The sequence below is a fragment of the Exophiala bonariae genome (assembly GCF_035927105.1).
Source record: "Exophiala bonariae strain CCFEE 5792 chromosome Unknown scaffold_17, whole genome shotgun sequence".
Lineage (NCBI taxonomy): Eukaryota > Fungi > Ascomycota > Eurotiomycetes > Chaetothyriales > Herpotrichiellaceae > Exophiala > Exophiala bonariae.
Window position 1 is genome coordinate 502,417 of NW_027042492.1, and position 20,815 is coordinate 523,231.

General features: G+C 50.3%; 8 protein-coding genes across 8 annotated transcripts; 4 read left to right on the forward strand and 4 right to left on the reverse strand.

Annotated features, from left to right (window-relative positions):
* Positions 1-1,936: 1,936 nt before the first annotated feature.
* Positions 1,937-4,094, forward strand: LTR84_003798 (uncharacterized protein; the record flags this gene model as incomplete). Its single annotated transcript, XM_064847382.1, has 2 exons — positions 1,937-3,182; positions 3,238-4,094. The coding sequence occupies 2 exons, from the start codon at positions 1,937-1,939 to the stop codon at positions 4,092-4,094; spliced, it is 2,103 nt and encodes a 700-aa protein (XP_064705103.1).
* An 821-nt stretch (positions 4,095-4,915) lies between these two features.
* LTR84_003799 (uncharacterized protein) lies at positions 4,916-7,393 on the reverse strand (the record flags this gene model as incomplete). The annotated part of the gene is made up of 3 exons (XM_064847383.1): positions 4,916-5,261; positions 5,322-7,175; positions 7,239-7,393. 3 exons carry the CDS (start codon positions 7,391-7,393, stop codon positions 4,916-4,918), a joined length of 2,355 nt encoding a protein of 784 aa, XP_064705104.1.
* Positions 7,394-9,423: 2,030 nt separating this feature from the next.
* On the forward strand, positions 9,424-10,104 carry LTR84_003800 (uncharacterized protein; the record flags this gene model as incomplete). Its single annotated transcript, XM_064847384.1, has 1 exon — positions 9,424-10,104. The coding sequence occupies one exon, from the start codon at positions 9,424-9,426 to the stop codon at positions 10,102-10,104; it is 681 nt and encodes a 226-aa protein (XP_064705105.1).
* A 419-nt stretch (positions 10,105-10,523) lies between these two features.
* Positions 10,524-12,068, reverse strand: LTR84_003801 (uncharacterized protein; the record flags this gene model as incomplete). Its single annotated transcript, XM_064847385.1, has 1 exon — positions 10,524-12,068. The coding sequence occupies one exon, from the start codon at positions 12,066-12,068 to the stop codon at positions 10,524-10,526; it is 1,545 nt and encodes a 514-aa protein (XP_064705106.1).
* A 392-nt stretch (positions 12,069-12,460) lies between these two features.
* On the forward strand, positions 12,461-15,031 carry LTR84_003802 (uncharacterized protein; the record flags this gene model as incomplete). The annotated part of the gene is made up of 1 exon (XM_064847386.1): positions 12,461-15,031. One exon carries the CDS (start codon positions 12,461-12,463, stop codon positions 15,029-15,031), a length of 2,571 nt encoding a protein of 856 aa, XP_064705107.1.
* A 470-nt stretch (positions 15,032-15,501) lies between these two features.
* On the reverse strand, positions 15,502-18,342 carry LTR84_003803 (uncharacterized protein; the record flags this gene model as incomplete). Its single annotated transcript, XM_064847387.1, has 1 exon — positions 15,502-18,342. The coding sequence occupies one exon, from the start codon at positions 18,340-18,342 to the stop codon at positions 15,502-15,504; it is 2,841 nt and encodes a 946-aa protein (XP_064705108.1).
* Positions 18,343-18,689: 347 nt separating this feature from the next.
* Positions 18,690-19,344, forward strand: CBP20 (Nuclear cap-binding protein subunit 2; the record flags this gene model as incomplete). Its single annotated transcript, XM_064847388.1, has 3 exons — positions 18,690-18,749; positions 18,806-18,966; positions 19,023-19,344. 3 exons carry the CDS (start codon positions 18,690-18,692, stop codon positions 19,342-19,344), a joined length of 543 nt encoding a protein of 180 aa, XP_064705109.1.
* A 60-nt stretch (positions 19,345-19,404) lies between these two features.
* Positions 19,405-20,274, reverse strand: LTR84_003805 (uncharacterized protein; the record flags this gene model as incomplete). Its single annotated transcript, XM_064847389.1, has 2 exons — positions 19,405-19,975; positions 20,039-20,274. The coding sequence occupies 2 exons, from the start codon at positions 20,272-20,274 to the stop codon at positions 19,405-19,407; spliced, it is 807 nt and encodes a 268-aa protein (XP_064705110.1).
* Between the last annotated feature and the right edge of the window lie 541 nt (positions 20,275-20,815).

Genomic DNA, 20,815 nt, shown 5'->3' on the forward strand with positions numbered 1-20,815 from the left:
TACCATTCATGCTCTTGTTAGAGTCAAAATGATGTTTTGTAAAATGAGTCTCATTATGCTTGTGACTAACAAAGGCATCCACTCTTCACTATCTGATATGACTTGAGGGCTCACAGCGCATTACCAATAACCCTGAATTTCTTCAAGCGAATGTCTTAGAGATTTCGGTAGGGCAGTAGACGAGAAAGGCTAATCCAGAGAGCATAAAATTGCACATCATTGATATGGTGAGCATAACTTCTAAACCTGTAGAACCGCCCGCTTGCACTTATAATGGCTACCTGATAACGATTTTGTGATAGTAAACTGCAGGACTGTCTCAGCTTATGAGGAATCACATGTCACACACATCCAACAGAAACCAGTACTTCTACCACTGAATGCGTTAGGCATGGTCAAACCACTCAGATCTGTGCTTCTATTACACTAAAGCTTCACTTAGACCAGTAGTTAATCATAGGTGTGCCCTGCATGAATGTCAACACATGATTCAGAGTCCACCTAGTCCTCTTTCATGTGGATGAGATCCAGTTCTCTCAAACCTTTCTTTGACATTGGTGCCGACCGGTTCCTCAAATGAGAAAGAAAAATTTCCGACCCAAGCATCCAGGGCAAGTGGCTCCCAGGCAAGACACACTCGCCTGTACTGCATGTGCAGTGCCAACTAGTCTCTTCCCGATCCTCGAGAAGATCAGCCCGGAGCGAGCCACCACGATCCAAATCCTTGTCAGGTCTATCTGTATAATCGACCGAAGCAATTCTTTGCGCCAGTACTTTTTCGACAAATTGCATTTCAGAGATAAAGCTCAAAGACCCTGCCGTTGCCGAAGACCTCAGACCACATTCATGGTTTGTCAACTACCGACCTTCGACGGGAGTATGCTCTTCAGAGTCTGCTTAGGTCTCGAACACATTTTCACGCATGGTGGAGACCTGCGACCACCTTTCCCTTGCACACTGAACCAAGAGATCTGGGGACAAAAGATTCCACGCGTTAGGCCTTGGACAAGAGTGTCACCTAGCCCTTCGGAGTACCAACAAAGGCAGCAATTGCTGGGGTCCCGGACTTTCGATAATCAGCCATGGATATCTTGCAAGAGGTAACTGGCTTCTCATCGCGATATTCAATAAATCTAGATGTGGTCTAGCTTTCGACGTCGACATGCCATGTATTTTGAATACATCCGATACAAGATGATACAGATTGCTATGTATCTCGATATCCACACCCATAGCAATGTGACGCTGCATGGGTACATTGGTATACTAACTTCGAGCTAACGGCTGTCACATACCAGTTACGGAAATACCACAGAATCGGCCAAGAAAAAATTTCTCGAACCGGTCTCCGCTTCACGACGAACGCTCATCGGTGTGTCGGGACCGAGCGGTGGGAGGGCTGGTTAGATCAGAAGACAATCTCGGTATTAATAGACCGACATGCATGGCGCTTCTCCGCACTTTCCATGACCTCACAAAAAGTCTTGTCCTCGGTGGATAAGGCATGTCCAGACCGTTTGAGTTGGTACTCGGTACACTCATCCTCACTCAGCCTCAACGAATCCCTACCGATCCCTCGATATCCGGGGATACGAACTATGCCCAGCCAATAGGTGGCAAATCGAGCTCGGTCATGAACATGTCCCGAGCTCCAGAAATGGCATCTTGCTATGTCGCTCAATTACTGATGTTTTCATTTACCTGAAAGCCGGCTACTGACCTTTTAATATATGCAATAAAGGTCCAAGCTGTTGACCTTAGCTTTTCTCATATCACAAACAAACAAATATCTACAGAAGCATCTACATCGAAATTGTCGCCTCTCAACTCTTCGACATTGAGTCTTCAGAGCCATTCAATTGGTTTCTTCCATACCATTCCTAGTGCTTTCCGGAGCTCTTAACTGTTCGAATTACTGCGATATTCCAATTCCAACATGTCTGCAAGATTCTCTCCTCGCAGGCTGCTAAAGCCTCTGGCGTATGGCACAGGAATCGCTGTGGCAGGTGGTTCCGTCATGTACATCGCCTACCGCCCACGAAACATACCAGGAGCAGAATCGTTTGCTCCCAAACCTCCCAAACGAGACCAAAATGGTGCCATCATCCCTCCAAAATTCCCTGCCATCAAATCCCGAGCCGATCAAATATCCGACCTGAGAAAGTCCTCTACTCCTTCTGGCGAAGTCTACGACTTATTGGTGATTGGTGCGGGAGCAACTGGAACAGGTATTGCGCTTGACGCAGCCACCAGGGGATTGAAGGTCGCCATGGTGGAAAGAGACGATTTCAGCAGTGGTACAAGCAGCAAGTCCACCAAACTGGTCCACGGAGGTGTCAGATACCTCGAAAAGGCGGTATGGAACTTGGATTACAACCAATACCAATTGGTGAAAGAAGCACTACGCGAGAGAAAGAGCTTTCTGTACACAGCACCACATCTGTCGACCTGGCTTCCTATCATGCTCCCGTTGCAGAAATGGTGGCAAGCACCCTATTTCTGGGCTGGAACGAAATTCTATGATTTCCTCGCTGGATCTGAAGGCATTGAGAGCTCATATTTCCTGCCCAGGAGTAAGGCCCTCGATGCATTCCCAATGCTGCGGAAAGATAACCTGATTGGAGCCCTGGTTTACTACGACGGCCAACATAACGATTCACGGATGAATGTTTCCCTTGGCATGACTGCAACTCTCTATGGTGCTACCACTGTCAACCACATGGAGGTCACTGGTCTTGAAAAGGATGCAAGCGGCAAAATCACTGGAGCTCGTGTCCGCGACCTGGTTTCACTGAAGAATGGAGACGCGAGCGAAGATTTCACGATCAAAGCCAAGGGCGTGATCAACGCGACTGGACCATTCGCAGATGCGATTCAGCAGATGGACGAACCTGGTCAACGAGAAATCGTCGCACCCAGTCTGGGTGTCCACGTTGTTCTGCCCGGGTATCTTAGTCCACAGAATATGGGATTGATCGATCCGTCAACATCCGATGGCAGAGTTATTTTCTTCCTACCCTGGCAGGGAAATACTATTGCGGGGACAACCGATGCCCCATGCTCAATCTCACAGAACCCAGTTGCTGGCGAAAAAGACATCCAGTGGATTCTGGACGAGATCCGCACATACTTGACTCCAGACATCGAGGTCCAGCGATCCGACATCCTAGCTGCGTGGTCAGGTAAGCAGATGCATGTACTTCCCCATTCGACCATTTGACTAATTTAAGCATCCAGGAATCCGACCGCTCATGCGCGACCCACACTCCAAGAACACCGAATCGCTAGTCCGCAGCCATCTTGTAACAGTCTCGAAATCTGGCCTCCTGACCTGCGCCGGCGGAAAATGGACCACCTACCGCCAGATGGCAGAGGACGCAGTTGACAAGGCCATTGACACCTTCAAGCTCAAAACCAAACCCATCAGCTACGTTGCCGATATTTCCGGCATCAACGGCGTCGACCCCAGCGTCAGCCTGCTCAACGGAACCTGTCAAACTCACCATATCCGCCTCCTCGGCGCACACGGCTACTCCACCACCCTCTTCATCAACTTGGTCCAGCACTTCGGCATCGAAACCGAGGTCGCGAAGCACTTGGCCTCTGACTACGGCGACCGTGCATGGGACGTTGCGGCACTCGCAGCCCCAGTCGAAGACTCACCGTTCCCGCTGCGCGGCCAACGCCTCTCGCCTCAATACCCGTTCATCGACGGCGAGGTGCGGTACGCGGTGCGTAGCGAATACGCACAGACGGCCGTCGACGTGCTGGCGCGGCGCACACGGCTCAGTTTCTTGAACGCGCAGGCGGCGCTGCAGGCGCTGCCCCGCGTCATCGACATCATGGGCGACGAGCTCAAGTGGAGTGCCGCGCGCAGGGAGTCCGAGTGGAAGGACACGGTCGGCTTCCTCGAGAGCATGGGTCTGCCCAGTGAGTTGCTGCAGATCACGCGCCAAGAGGTCCTCAAGGGCCTGCCCGGCAAAGCTGCGAATCATGCCGCTCCCTCGCTCCACGGCGCCAGTAAAAGCGAGAAGCCCGAGCCCCTCAAGCAGACGGGCGAGACCACGAGCGAGGCTCAGGCGCCTCTTCCATGATCTCTCGGATTCTACTTGGGATTTGACGTCTTGTGTGGCCACTTCCAGGAGAAGAAGTTGCTACCTGAGCTTTTGTGTTGCTTTGACTACTTTTTTTTTCCGGCGTAGTGTTATCTCACGAGCATTGGTTTTATGTGGGGATGGGAGTGTAGCAGACACAAAAAATTGATACCACGGGTCTTGCGGCGTTGCAGGAGTATATTGTAGGCCTACTCGCCTTGAGGACCTCAGGCCTCGAACGGGGCTGATGAAAGAAAAGCATTGACAATTGAGTGATTGGACGGATTACGTCGGATCGGGCTGATTTAGGGTTTATGATCTACTTCCCAAAGCACATAGTTTCATGAGTGTGAATGACGAAGAGAATCGTCTACAGCATCCTTTTTCAACCTGCCAAGTATTTCTTTTGTGGAGGGTCGTGGAGAGTGATTGACGGGTAACAGCTCGGTGAAAAGGATCAGGGATACAACAATCAATTAATGGTGTTCTAGTTACGATGTGGGCTCCATCAACGGACATATATTGATTGCGGAGATCTGGGGCAGGATCTTCGCCACTGATCGTGTTTGTGAAGCGAAAATAAGCGACCAGATGAAGAAGATGGCCATCACAGCTATTGATCCTCAGAAAGCACGGTATTGCCAGAGCACGAGCAGGGTAGATAATGACACGGTCATGCAACCTCCCAAAACGTTGCCTTTCAATACCTGTACAGAAAAGCCAATACTGCAAAACCCCGCGTTAATGTACATCGGTGCTGCCATCAAACAGTAAGTATAGCCTGGGCCACTAAGCTCTCAACTTCATGTACCGCAGGAGTTCTACTCATAGGGCGGCTTGAAGATGAGCCAATCTGACTCGGGGTTCGGTATGACAAAAGCCGGGGCAGCGCCACGCAGCGATTGTGGCGTTTGCTGGCCACCAGGACCTTGCGATGGTGTCTGGTCGCCTAGAGAGGTGACAGTGAGTGTGCCAGATGACGGTGATGGATCGACGCCGCCACCGAAGAGAGCATTGCTAGATGAGATGGCGTTTAGCCGTGGATAGTTGAAAAAATCGAAGATTTCGAGATATTCTAGTTCACTCTGCGATGACGGGTGTGTCGTGACTGGTTCAAGTGTTGTGCGTGGTCGTCTTGTCGTGACGAAATTGAGTTCGTATGCAGATCTGAGAGTTCTCGATTAGCAAGGCTGTTGCTTCGCGGACAAAACAACCCTATCAACTCACCTTCGCATTGCGGAGAAAGTTCTTCCAGTGCCACTGCTTCCTTCTTGTACCACATCTGTCAATATCCTCGCATAATCCCGAGCCACAAGCCAATGCTGGCCCATTTGTTCAAGAGTTGAAATGAAGAAGGATATCTTGGGATCGATCTCACATTCCATAGTCGCGGCATGAACAAGAAGCAGACGAGCCGAGACCCATAGAGAGAACGCGAAAGGATGGCCTAGAAGAGCAAGCATGCCGGTATTCAGGACATCCTGTGCAATCTCGCGAAGACTTTCGACTGCCCCTAGGCAGCGTTGTATTGCGTGGTATGATGGTGTGAAGACGTGGGACTTGATAGTCGGATATGCGGCCGATGAGTGAAGTCGAATAACAGAAGTGACGAAGGCTGCATGCAACATGATCCAATTGGAGATACGGCTTCCTGGGTCGGAGTGACAAAGCTGAGAAATCTTGCCATACTCACCAGGCAAATTCTGGAGCCATGTATTCAACTCGCCATCCAATTCTCGATACGTCTCACGCCATCTCAATATGTCGGATCGCTGGGTGATGTCGAGAGGCTGATGAAGGAAACGATGAATCCGGCTAAGAATACCCAACACTTCGCAATGATAAGAGAAGCTACCCAGGTTCTCTGGACGGTTGAGAACCAGCTCCGTTTGTGCGAAAGTCTCCAGTTGTGCAATCGGTCGGCGCCATCTCGTCTCAACCGGCTCGTTTCGTGAGAACAGATCATAACGGCACGGCAAGCATCTATCCATGGCCCTTTCATCGAAGGTGAAAGCATCTGCTGTAGCGACGGTAGCATAGCGGTCTAGGACAAAAGCCATCCAGCACAGGCGACGTCTTTCTTCACTTTCGATCCAATTCTTGGGCTGTGATGCTTGTAGCAAGGTCGCCGAAGGGTAGGCCGCAGATTCCAAATATGAATTCTTCTCAACGTCCAGGCCAAGTTGGACAATGTTGCGACTGATCAAAGCGAGCAGGTTCCAACCTTGCTGCCCGTTCGATGTACCAAGAACATCAACGGCTAATATCACCAAAGCCTGCAATGCCCTAACATTAGGATGGTCAAATGCGTAGAGCATTATCTTTTGTCGGGATATTTCGTGAAATTGAGCTTTGAGTTCTGGGGTCAAACGCTGATCCTTGGAAAAGCGAAGAGTGGTAGCCACAATGGCATGAAGAAGAACTCGATCCGTATCCTCAACCGACTGGGACCCGAAGAATGTATCGAATGTCGCTTTTCTATCCAGTATTGGTGACCAGGGATTGACGTGTTTAAAGAACAAGTCCACCAGCGTATAAACCAAATCGTAGGGAGGAAGCTCAGACTCTGGCATTGTGGAAGCAGGAGTTGAATTCGGCACCCAGGTAGCTGATGTAGCTCTATCACTCTGGGACATTAGATCATGCGCAGCATTGTCTACTACCGACCGGATAGACATTGCATCTTGAGGCCGAGGATATTGCATTCTTTCGTAAGCGTTCGGTCCTGTCCATCTCTCAGATATTGGCGTGTCTTGCGAGATAGTACTTTCATTGGTGGGCCGTCCCTCAGTCTGTGAATAGATTGAAAATCGAGCAGATTGATGCGGCATTCGAACTGAGCCTGGAGCATTACTTTGATAGTCGCCATGCTCGGAAATGTGGTCTTCAAGGCGACGACCCATGACTCGAAGAAGTGCGTCAAGGCGATTGATCTTCTCTTCGAGTTCACGGCCATAGCCGACTCTGAGGCCAGGCTTCTGTCGTTCTTTGTAGACGCATGTTCGATTGTTACGAGCACACCATCCACAAGCAGGCTCGACTCTGTCGCATTTCACTTTTCTGGACTTGCATAATTCGCAACTTGAAGACCCACTGATTAGATAATGATATAGACATCACATAGGTGGCAAAGGGGGAGCTCACGAGATTTTTAGTGATCTTTTTCTCTTCTTGTTGGTGCTTCCAGCCTCTGGACCATCGTCCTGGTTATCGTTCTCGCCATCGCTCCCCGAGATAGACGAGTTTCTATCATCGGATAGCTCGGTCGGAGAAGCTCGAATAGTGCTATAAGTTGTCATTTAGACCACGTGGACACAGTACATTGGGATCCTGATTCTCCGATCTGGTGCGACGAGTAAGCAGAGGTAGAAGGTGGGGACGAATGCAGTGTTAGTGATATGGGCACTGTGGGATAGTAAGTGGGTAGATAGAACAGGTTGGAGAATAGGGAAATGAAAAGCCCGAATGACCGAGAGCTTGTTGAAGAGAATGCAAGGTCCATTGATCGGGATTTTTGCTCTGATAGCTTCCTATTCACTAGTTTTGTTAGCTACAAAGGCCATCGCCACCAATGCCGTTGGACCGGGGCCGGTGCTTGTCCTCCCTACACCATGGAAAAGCTCTTGAAAATTTGGTGGTTGCAATAGTGGCTTGGGGAAGGTGTTAGCGGGCATTGCAAATGCGACTGTGGGGTTCCCCTCGTCCTCCATGGGTGCTCCATCCTTGAGTGTGTGTCCCTGGTCCTCGCCTTCGGGCCACCAGTCCGACTTGCCCAGAACAGGACGGATTCTTGTTACCGACCTTGAAGTTGTGCATACGCCGTACCGTCAGATTCATCAGATTCCTTCTTCTGATAAACGGATGGCTGGCGATGACTAGGCTGTCTCCTCGTGTCGTGGCCCTGCCTGTTTTACACATCAGGCACAGAGAAGCCATAGGCGATATTGGTTAGGACACATGCAAATAGGAGCTGCTTTGGCTTGCACAGGAGCCTCATTGCCATCAGGAAGAGCTACGAAAAGTCCACCCGCGATGGGTTTCGTCCATAACGACTTCAGGTTATCTTCCCTAGTTGAGTGGTCAATCTCGATGATAGAGCCTTGCAGCTTGTAACGAATCTCGTGAAAGGCTTGTAAATCGAGCATGGCGACTCTAATTCACCAGTTTAATATGCTTCGCACAATATCAGGAAAAATCGGTTTATTTGAAACAACGCAAAAGCATTCTATATATATGTCTAGAGAAACTATAATTTCCCCATACTTGAAACGTAGGCGGACGATCATGCAACAGTCACTATTACCCAAGTTGAGAGACCATGCGTCTGGAGCTAGAGTAGCTTCATCATCTTAAGATAGTAACAAAGACAAATACTCTTAGATATATACCGCTGTGCACGACCTTATATGCAGTCATGATGTTGATCGTACTCACTGTGATGCATCAGCAGCCACGAGTTCTCCCACCCGCGGCCCCTGGTGAACTCTATCCAAGCCTAGACCTTCAACTTTCGTTCTTTAGATGGCCGATGCTGGCCGATGCACAGCCAAGCTGTTTTATGGTAATGGGATTTGCATCGTGGAAAGGTGGTCAGCGAGTCTCACCTGATACCATTGCATGCGAATGCCAGGACGACAAGTGTGTACAGCACAGACAGTCGTTGGTCAGCACACCACTTCAGTTGCACACTCAGCCACCTCCCCCGACCAGCCCTGAGAATTGGGGAAAGGAGGGGGAGCAGAAGGCGTTCCTCAACTGCTTGATGGGGGATCGGCAGTCATTGGTGTAGGACGCGTCAGGCTGTAAGCACCTATCCAGCCCTTGAGCTCAACTTCGATTGACCACAGCCAACCAACCCATGGACACTGCCTCAAGAGTCGCTTGAACCATCAACCATTGAAGATGAATTGTCGGCCAACTTCTGCTGCAATCGTTCATCAGGTGGTATGATGTATATGCCGAGGCCTCCAAAAACCAGGCGCAATGGTGTCGGGCAATTGTCAGCATCCCTGCTCCAAGGTTCGTGCTCCGTTTCAGGTGTTTCAAAAGCAGTCGCTGTGCTACGCAAGCTTAGACCGCGTACGTCTGATGTCTTCGACTTCAGAGTCTAAGTTCGTGTTTCAAGCATTCCTGGGCGGAACGGTCCACCCTTATCCGCAACGTATGCTGCATCAAAATGGTAGGTCTCGCTGACTTCCGTCGTAGCCCTCAGTGCCAGGCATCGTAGAAGAGCAGGCAAATAAAGATGAACGAAAGTCCTGGCGGAAATTGCCCTACGGCCTCAACTTCGCAGACCTGCAGGATTCCTAACTAGAAACCACCAACAATCATGTCTTTGAAGAATATGTCGGGCGAGCAGCAACCATTTCTACAGTACTCGGATGACTTATTATCCGTGGACGAGCATGAGTCTGGTCACTCGGCACACCATGGCAAGGCTTCGTGGTCGTCGTTCCTATCACATTTACTTGTCTTCCTTCTCACGTCTTCGGTCTGGCTTGCGATATCCTTGGCCATACCAGCAATATCGAATTCGAGGTCCGTCGGCACGGCAGACCAAGTCCAAAATGTAACATCCAATGCCTGGGCTCTAGACTGTGGCGACTCGGTCGAGGAAGCCAAAGCCCTCGGCTGCAAATACGATGTCTTGCTCAACCATTGGGTCCCTGCTCCCTGTGTGGACGACGAGTTTGTACAAGAGTATCAAGAAGACGACAGTTGGGCGGCATATTACGACGAAGACATGACACATCAAATCATGACCAGCGACGAAATGTCTGAGCTGGATATCTATTATACCTCAGTAAGGGACCACGTCAACCACTGTGCGATGATCTGGAAGAAACAATTTTATGTTCTCTTCGAGGAAAGATCCGCCTTCGACAGCGTCATTGTCACGCCGTATCATACAGATCACTGTGCACAGTATCTGTCAGACGTCACCGCACAGAACTTGACTTCGTCGACGAGAGTTGAGGTTGGATTTGCGGGCTGTTGGATGAAAGAGTGATGCCGAGTCGCTCATGAAATCGGGTTACGGTTGGGTGTTGCTAGAAGCTGCCCTATTGTTCATAAGGTCGATTGGAAAGACCATACTATGAGGATTACGCCTCGTTCTGATGCTACATGTTCTATACTCTTGATGTGAGATGAAGAAAATGATGATGATCGCAATATACGTTAGGGTGTTCCGTTAGTCATGGCTAAACAATACTCTGTCCCAGAGTCGTTAAGCCCGCCTCATTCATGCATGAGTAGTTGAATTGGTAATCTGCACTAAAGACAACATTCACCCATCTTGCGATTATGCAATCGGTCGATATTCCATGACGAATTACCGCCGACCTAAGATAGACCTTTCCATGCCCGAGTGTTCATTACTCTCCTAGGTTGACCGTCCATTTGTAACCAAGCCCATTTTTTATCAGCTCATAGACCCGAATCCTCTGCATCCTCCACTTTAGCTTTCTTGCCAGTTTGATCATCTCCAATATCATCGGCGAAGTTGACTTTTCGTTTGTTTGTTTTTGAAACACCGCTGCTAGATCCCTGCGCCTGTGTAGATGCCGCTGCTGGAGTCGACACTGCTGATCCGAACCCGCTATCACCACCAGTGGATTGTGTTGCCTTGGGCTTCTTCCTCTTCACCAGTCCGCTAAGGTCATTTGCGGTTTCTGAGACTTGAGCCAGCTTCTCCTTCTTCTGCTCTTCGGTTGCTCCGCTGCCGAGCAGACTTCCAAGAACACCGGAGATCTGTTCTTTCACCATTTGCTCCTCGGTCTCAGCCTTTACATTGACGGGTGGTTTCCGAAGTTCTGCCAATCGAAGCTCCATTTCTCCTATCATCTCCTGAACATCCTCGACTTGGGCCATGGCTTTGTCCTTCTGTGGGCCAGCTTCCATAGCTTCAAATGCCTTCGTTTCCTTTGCGACTCGCACCTTGCAGCTCTCGATTGCTTTCTCCTGTTGGGTGACAGCCTCATTGCGAATATCCCAGTCGATAGTGATATCGCCAACCGGGTTGCCATCCTGATCACGTTGTTGCGACTGAGAACTGAACTCGAGACCCAGACTCAATTTGTAGTGACACTCGGCCAGAATGCTAGACTCCGGGGGCTCGAGCTCCTCTCTCAATGCCAGGCATGCTTGCAAGTCAGCAACCGAGGCAGCGTATTTCTCGCCTTCCAGGTTCACCTCAGCTTGTAGATCGTAGATATCAGCGACTTTGCCCTTCAGTTCCTTGACTTCAGGAGTCAGATCTATTGAAGCAACATATTTGCCCTTGTCGGAGTCTTTCAATGCCGAGTCTTCAGCTTGGTCCAGCTTCTTCAAGTAGAGGACGCGTGCTAGATCAAGAAGTTCATATGCAGTTGCAAAATCGTCCTCTTCTTCTTCTTCTTCTTCAGCATCTGGGTCATTCTCTTCCTCATCCTCGTCTGAATCATTCCATCCTTCAGCATCGCCTTCAATTTGGAAATAGGGCTTGTCAGACTTTTCTTCGGTATTATCCGCCGTCTTCACTTCGGACTCGGGTATAACATCACCAACATTTGGGATTGTGTCAGCTGATTTTGCAGCGCCATTACTGGAGCTTTGGCCGTTTGTAGACGACCCAGCTTGTGCAGTCCCATTTGCCTTTCTCTTCTTTGGTGGCTTTTTCTCTTTACTTGATGACAGTTGTGCCGTCGCTGCGGTGCCTCCTAGTACCGAACTTGTCTGTTGCGCGAGAAAGTACAAACACTTTCCGTAGGAATAAAGTAGGTCGGCGTTCTCTGGTGCCATTTCTCCATTGAGTTCAGTCTGCAGTTCCGCGGCTTGTGAGAATAATTCGGCGGCCTCAGAGTAGTGTTTCACTGCATATTGGGCAGTTGCTTTCGCTATCAGATCTGCTAGTTGATCTTGAGAAGATACATCGGCTGGTAGTTCTGAATTGGCTGTTTGCTGCTCTTCCTTTGGAGGATCGGCGGAAGACATCGCGCAAACCCGGATCAATGATGGTTGTGAAAGAACCCTTTTGTGGAATCAATGCGTAAGTACGCACGACGTCAAGTGGGAAACAGACGGACTTGTGAGTTGGTGACTTCAGAAGAAGTAATGTGAAGGTGAAAGGCAATGCGGAAGTGAATACGCAGTCGTCTTCTGGAAATTCGCGACATGTGCGGCTAAACTTCGGCGGAATATTCAACGCGTCTTTGACGCGTAAAGTGATTTCCGAGACTTTTGTAATATCGGACCAAACCTCACAACCAGAAAACACAAATTTGCGCGAGAATTGTATCTGGTAAGCCTTATCATCGACTAGAAGGATAAAACAAGGAATATTGGATATCGCTGCTAGAAGAACAACAGAGTCGCCCGGCGCCACAATGGGCGATTCAATCGCTGCGACACCAAGGCAGAATTTCACATCTGCCTCACATCTACAGGCAAAGGACCAACTACTCTCATCCTCACCAGGCTTCGGCACGCCGGCCTACCCGATAGTAGAAAGACAGAAACCGGCACTGAGACAACCATTCGCCGCCCCAACCACAACGACAACTACCAATGTCCAAACAGTGCTGCCGATCATACTGCCGCCACAGACACTGCGCCCGGTAGCCTTTAGGACACTGACCAAGAAACACAATCTGACATTGACATCGTCCGGACTCGGTGTACTAGCAACCTTCGTCGGCAAATTTTGTGGCAGCGGCTGGCGGGAAGACGGACTGGCGGAGCGGGCACTCGATGAGATTGCAAAGTCGTGGAAGCGGAATGGCGGAGGTTTGATTGTCGAGGATGGACCGGACAGGAAATTGTCTAACATCCTGAAGACGTTAGAGCCGTGTATGTCTGGCGGAAGACTGGATGCTGGGAAATTATCGCGGCAAAATAGTTCTGTCGGCTCATTGTCTCGCTCGAATTCGCTGATCAATCGGCCTGAAATGGGCAGAGATGATAGCCAGACGAGTTTTGGACTGTCGGGGCTGAATGTCGAGGAAGACAGCCAATTCGAACAAGAAGACACTGAGGGCTCTCAACTAGACCCGCGGCAATATCTCAAGATCATCTCGGCATTCCATCAACCACGCTTCAGCTATTCAACGTCCAAGAAGGCGCTGGAGCAAGTAACTGGACCAACATCGCTCCTCCCACCAATCCAACACAAAATCTCCATGTTCCGAAATCGCTACCATCTCGTGCACCAACGACTGCTTCGAAATGAATCCTTCCAAACACCAGCATTCTCTACCGCAAATCGCCCACGGACGCTAGGTCGCTCAGGGAGCAGCGTCGTGAGCGCCCAGCAAGCATACAAGATCACACCAATTTCGAATCTTTTGGGCCGCTCAGGGTCCGCCCGTCTCTTGCTCGGCATGCTCGTGCATTCTGCAGCGGGACATCTTGTACTCGCAGATTTAAGCGGTAGCGTGGTGCTGGATCTGTCGACGACACGACCAATTCCGGAAGACGGAGCGTGGTTCTGCCCTGGCATGATTGTGCTGGTCGAGGGTGTCTACGAGGAGGACGGCTCAAACAATTCTAATCTGGGCGTTGCAGCAGGAGTAGGAGGCCAGATCAAAGGGCGCTTTGTGGCTGATACGATGGCTGGGCCACCGGCGGAGAGACGCGTCGTCACGGTTGGTAGTTCAGCAGGAGTTGATGCGGATAGTACTTCCAACGGTACCGCTCATACGAGTGTTGGGTCTGGTTTCGGCTGGATCGATTTTCTAGGTGCAGGCAGCGAGAAGGCTATGGGTTCTCAAATGCGACGAATACAGAGACGAATATTCGGTGCAGAGTCCCGCCCTCGGATTACTACGGTGCCCACCGACCTTGACGACATAGCACCGCCTTCGCAAGAGGAAGACCAACATCCTTCGCGCACGAAACTCGCCATCATTGGAGAATGTAACCTCGACAGCCCACGCACACTGGAAGCTATCCGAGCGATCATCGCATCCTACACAAACGCCAGCGAAAACGCCGCTGATTTCCCTGTGTCAATCGTACTGATGGGCAATTTCGTGTCCGCGGCGAGTATGGCAGGCTCGACGAAAGGCGGCGGCAGCGTTGAATATAAAGAGCATTTTGACGCACTGGCGTCCATCCTCTCAGACTTTCCGACCCTGTTGGCCACCACTACGTTTGTCTTCGTGCCAGGCGACAATGATCCCTGGGCGAGTTCGTTCTCTGCGGGCGGCGCATGTGTCATTCCGCGACAGGGCGTGCCGGATCTGTTCACCAGCCGGATCAGACGCGCGTTCGTGACGGCGAACGCAGAGGTTGCGAAGAAAGAAAAAGGGGGCCCTTCCTCGCCACCAGGAGAAGCCATTTGGGCGAGCAATCCCGCAAGAATCAGTTTGTTTGGACCACTTGAGGAGATTGTATTGTTCCGAGACGACATCACCAGCCGGTTCAGACGGAACGCAGTTACATTCTCCAAGCCAGAAGGCGATGAAGATGACGAAATGCCAGCGGCACCGGGACGGGCAGAGGCGGAGACACCAGACCTCGATGAACCAACCCACGCTCACGCCAATCGAGACCTCGACAGCATGGTCCACGAAGCCACATCACACCTGCCAACCACCAGCAGCAGCAAAACCTTCACAGCACCACACAGCAACAACCATAACCTCAACCCCGGCTCCCTCCCCTCGGCACGCAAGCTGATAAAAACCCTCTTGGACCAATCCCACCTCAGCCCCTTCAGCCACACGATCCGACCAGTATTCTGGGACCACGCGGGCGCACTGTCGCTGTATCCGCTGCCGACGGCGCTGGTGCTGGCGGACGCGGAGACGCCGCTGTTCGCCGTCACGTACGAGGGCTGCCATGTCATGAATCCTGGGCGCGTCGTCGATGAGCTGGGCATGCGCAGGGGCGCTGCTAGGTGGATTGAGTACGATGCCAAGCTGGGGAGGGGCGAGGGGAGGGAAGTCAGGTTCTAAGGTGGGCGTGAGCATGGCTGCGAGTCCTGGGGAGGAGTAAGATATGATGGAATGGGGTCGGAATGGGATGTTGACGAATATGAGTTGACGATGATAATGGGAGCCAGTGTGATGGCGTGGGGTGAGCTGTCATGATTGAATGTCATACGAAACGTCGTGGATGGTGTAGGAGCGAAAGAACGATTCACTGGTAATACGAAGAGTGGCTCCAGGCCAGGGTAGGCAGTATTGCTGTCAAATTGGACCTGGAGTATTTGGTGAGATGACAATAATATCTCATCTTCACGGACATGCTAAGTACGATAGAGTATTCGACAAGAGAATCTTCACCACATCACACTGATCCTCTGTAATTGTGGCACATTTCCTTTCATTTACTAGGGTTCTATTTAACACAAGCAGGTCTCTCTTCTGTACCTCCAAGTCCTTTTCTTGCCTGCCTGGATGTTCGAACCCTTTGGAAATTACCGCTAGTACTCCACCTTCAGCTTATCCAATCTTTGGACGACGGCATCAATTACAGCACCTTCTCGTTCCACCATGGCCATTACATCAGCAATGCGCTCTTTCTGGAGGCGGCTGGAAACACCAAACAAGGCACTGCCACTTCCACTACCACCATTGCTGGCTGTTGTGCCAATGGAAGCACGCGAGCGCGACAGGGAAGTTGATGCGGATAGGGAGGACACACTTTGGTCGAGGGCGGGAGATTGCTTTTCCACCCGTTGAGACTCCTCGACAAGTGAACTGGATAGCTTCTTGGCCTGTGAGGGAATTTTGGTAAGCGTGCTTCTTAGAAAAGTCGAGATACCTTGACATACCGTATCAAATCTCGCATCCAGGCGTGACCTATCATTGTCTGGCTTTTCTTCCTCTTTATCGGAGCCGATTCCCACGGCCGATGCCAAAACGTCAATCTCATTGATCCATGCAGTTTCTTTGCTATTGAGGTCTCGTTTTCTTCCACTCAGTCTTCCAACTGTACGTCTCACAGCTTCATATCTTGCAACCAGCTTGGCTTGTTTTTCTTTTGCCTCAACGATTCGGTCTTGATGGCTTTTCGCTACTTTAGCTTCCCCTTTCTCATCCTCCTCGCCACCGGGCTGTAGTCGTTGAAGTCTTTGAGCGAGATCTGTCATTTGCTTGACTTGATCACCAAGCTCTTCTCTTAATCTTTCACAGCGACGAAATAGCTCTGATGCCGCATTCTCCAATGCTGAGGTCTGGACGCTCACAGTCCGATGAGCTGCAGTCATAATCTCGAGCGTGAACGGTGACAACCGCATGGGTTTCTCTACCAGAACCCTCTTAAGATTTGGAGGAAGACGTTGACGTAGATTGTCCAATGGTTGAAGATGATTGACGTAGAAGATGCCTGCAGGAGCATATGGGGATCTGGAAGGTAATGCAGCAATATCATCATTCGCAGGTTGCTCGGGTAGTCGGGCAAGTATACGACTGGGTGATAATGAACTGAGTTCTGGAGAAGATGGCTCAATGGTTGAAGCACGAAGATGTGCCTGGTCAAATGAAACGGCATATGGTGTGGTAGGAGTTGAGGTCAAGAGGAAGTAACCTAAGCCTGTGTCATCGATTATAGCTGGGGCAGAGAGTGCCTCGGCTGACTGTTCAGATGTCTCCAATAGTTTGTTCGTGATGCAGACCGGACTTGCAGCACTTGTTTCTAAACGAGTCTTGAGACCATGATCTTCTCCCTCAGCACAATTCATTTCAGCAGCAAGTCGTGTAATCCAATCGTTGAATGAAAGTGAGTAGACTCGGTTCGTTGAGGTCAAGAAGATGGAGTAATTGTGAACAACGTCGACTGTAAAAGTTGGCCAATTGGTGGTATTTCCAGGAAGTGAATCATCCAAGGCGAAAGTATCGATCAATGTCAACTCCTTTGCATCAGCTGAAGGCAGACTGAACGCACTTCTGCCCTTCTTAGGAAGCCATTGACCTGTGACACCATCGAGATCAATGGCAAACCACAATTCATTGTCTGGGGTAGCAACGCAGACGGTAGTGAAAGGTATGGTCCCGGAAGAGTTGAAAAGATCATCCTCATCATCCTCTCCTGAGAGTATCTCTTGCTCGTCAATTATTGTGGGAAACACGTAGATGTCAGAGATTTCGATATCGGTGTCGTCGTCCGATGGTTGAACCGAGAATGGCCCTTGAAGACGTGGAATGGCACTCGGGTTTTGGGGCCTCAAACACACTTCACGCTGGCCAATGCTGTCAGCTGACTCGACCAGCTGAGTATCCTCTCTGTCCAGCTCCGAGGCCCACTCATACTGTTGGTCCGCAGCTCTTCGTTCATCTTGGTTCGTATTTTCTATTGAGATGGATGCAATCCGTGATACAGCAGCTGTTGAGAGGGCGGGAATAGTTGTAGGCGTTGGTGTCCATTTTGAAGGCAGCAAAGGACAAAGGGCGTAAATATCACTGTTTCGCATTGCCACCCATAGGGTCATTGCTGCCCATGGGTCTTCATCGCTTCTCCCATGGCCGCCGAAACACGCTGAAGAGACTTCCATATCGAAATCATCCACGGAGAAGCCTCTAGTCTTGCCAAAACCTGATGGTTCAAAGTCTTGGTCGCAGGAAACACCGTCGGCCAATTTCCGCAAGTCAATTGCAAGAGCCGGTCGCTCGAATGACCATTTGTTAGACCGATCAATCTCCCATACTCGAACAGCAGCTTCGGAGGTGATGGTGACGATGCAGTCTGTCGAGTTAGATGATGAGGCCAGCGGATGCCATAGGACTGACGCCAGTGGGGACTCTGGGATGACGTGAATTGTAGGTCCTAATTGGTAGGTCTTCAGTTTCAGGGGAGAGGAGTCATTCTCCGAAAGTCTGGAAGAAGGTGGCAGGACCGCAATATGGACAGTATGCTCGGTGCAGATGGCCAGGAAGGAGCCGGAGGGGGATATGACCATCTGACGGATTTTGTAGTATATCGAGACATCGAGAGTGCGGTATGTATGATTTTGAGTATCCGAGTCGGAGGCACGAGATAGACCTGAGCGACTATTGCCAGATTGAAATCCATCTTCCCAGTCGTCACGTACAGATACAAGATCTGCCCAGCGGATTTTATTTCCCACCACTGTGAAGATTTCGGTTCCTCTTGTCGCAATCAACCTTCTGGGACCTTGATAATCATTCGAAGAGGTAGGAGCGGTCAAATATGATGCGCGTTTGGATGGAGAGGAGGGTGACTGAGGTGCTGGATCGGAGAAGATCTTTGCACCTGGAGAGGGCCTGGAAAGCCAGGGCGGCGTGTAGCCAATGACTTTTGGCATCTTGAAGAAGACAAGGGCTTCTGACCAGTTGCTGCAGGATCTATATGACCATAGTAAGGTGAATACACAGTCGGTGCAGGGGCCCAAGTGGTTGAAAAGTCAAGATGCGCAGCGCAGCCAAATAAGTGGAAGTCGAAGTTGGGATGTGGTTAAATTTGGCAGGCGCGTGTTCGACAATAGTCCCGAACATTGCACGCGCCTTCCTCACAGCAACCACGACCACAACCATCATCGCTCCTTCCCTTCCAGTTCATTTCACCAACGTCACTGCCCCAAACACACCACGACTGCACCACAAAAAAACCCACAAACACAAACACAAACTGCGCAACTCACATCCACCTGCAATGGACAATATTACCACTGTCGACAGGCTGGACAAGCCAAGTTCCTACTTTTCCAGCAGGGTTGGTCTTCCTCCCTCCACTCTCAGGATCACTCCGTGTTAACTATAGGAACATAGAAGAAGCACCACAAGAACAACAATGGACGGTACTCCAACGACGACAGAGATGACAAACCTCCAAAGGAAGAAGATGATCCTCTGAAAGATGCGACAACACTCTATGTCGGCAACCTTTCTTTCTATACCACGGAAGAGCAAATCCATGAGCTGTTCTCAAAGTTTGTTGCCCCCTCTTTACGTCGCACGCCACATCCCATACTGATCAACTACATAGATGCGGCGAAATCAAACGACTGGTCATGGGTCTAGACCGCTTTCAGAAAACCCCTTGTGGCTTCTGCTTTGTGGAATACTACACCCACCAAGAAGCCTTGGATTGCATGAAATACATCGGTGGTACAAAACTCGACGAGCGTGTCATCAGAACCGATCTTGACTCGGGCTTTGTCGAAGGGCGTCAATATGGTCGGGGAAAATCCGGAGGTCAAGTCAGAGATGAATACCGAGACGAGTTCGATCCCGGTAGAGGGGGTTACGGACGTGCCATTGACATCGAGAGGCGGAAGGAAGAAGAAGAATATGGTTCTGGTCGATAATTCACGTCTCGGCATACACAATCCCTGTCTAAAACGCCAAACACCAATCTATCTAAACAGTTATTGAGCCTCTTTCGTCGCTTCAAGAACTTGTTTCAGCCACCAAACATGGATTCTGATATCCGATGTTAGCTCAGGATGGAAGCTGGTTCCAAACACATTGCCCTGTCGCACAGCGATAATGTCTCCGACCTCCTCCTCCGCATGTATCTCGAGTCCTCTGGCTGCAGCACTCTTTAGCCTTCCAGTCAATTTGCCCATGATCTCAACATCGGCGCTCATTGCTGAACGGGCTCGTTCATCCTTAGCTGCTTTTGATGGTGCCACCACCGTGTCGGCCAACTCTTGCTCCTGTCGCTGGATGCCCTCAACATTGGGCAATATTTTCTCCACCACAGGAGCTCGAATGAATATGCCTTGGAATGGATTATCCGAAAGAGAGGCGTCTCCTTTGAGAAATGGAAGATCGAGATCGGCCTGGAAACTCTCGACTTGTCTACCAAAATGGTTACGATTCACTCGAACGTCCAAACCTCCGATCAACTCCTGCCCGCCTTTCTTGGTTGCGTTAGCCGCCTCGGCCAACAAAATTAAGCCTGCGCATGTTCCCCAAGTTGGTTTTCGGCTGACTCTGAAAGCGGGCGCTTGATTAGCGTATGGGTAATATCAGTGACATTGATAAGAAGTGGCATACTTGACAAAATCTCTCAGAGGTTCCAGCAGGTTTGATTGCGCGGCAACGAATGAGATAGTAGTGCTCTCCCCTCCAGGAATGATCAAAGCATCACATTGTGCCAATTGATTGACATTTCGAACCTCTATAAATTCAAAAGCGGTCTTCGCATGTAATTCTCTAGCCGCCCTCCTCAGCAACACCAGATGCTCAAGGAAGGCGCCTTGTAGTGCAAGAACGCCGACTGTGATTGCCATTGACCCCGAATACAACCACAGTTGGTGGACAACAAACAAGATCAACAACTAGAATACCATCAGATTCAGTTTGAGTCATGATATCGCCCCATTACTGCCAAATATTTCTGCAGGTCGAGATTTGTCGGGGACAAGACCGTTCAGGCGGCTTCATTTCCGTGTTTGGGTTGAGCAGCTTGCTGCTTTCAACCCATGTCACGCCGCTTCAATCCATTAGATCAAGGGCCGGGCCGCCACGAATAAACTCTCTTCATCGCCAGCCTGAGCGAGGGATGGAAAGTGGTGATCTTATCATTATCGCTGCTGTGAACGAGATGGACTGCATAATCAGCGAGTCCATCGAGAGTGCGTATCCTTCTTGACTGAGACGTTTCTCTTGCGGATTGGCTCGAGCCACTCCAAAGCAACGTTAGCATACCCCGCGTCTGTATGTGTTGTCTGTCCTCGACATGGGATCCGAAATGCCTGCGAATAATGATCAAGGGGAAGCATGGTACCCTCAACACCCTTTGATGATAAGGATGTTGAGATCGCAAAACAT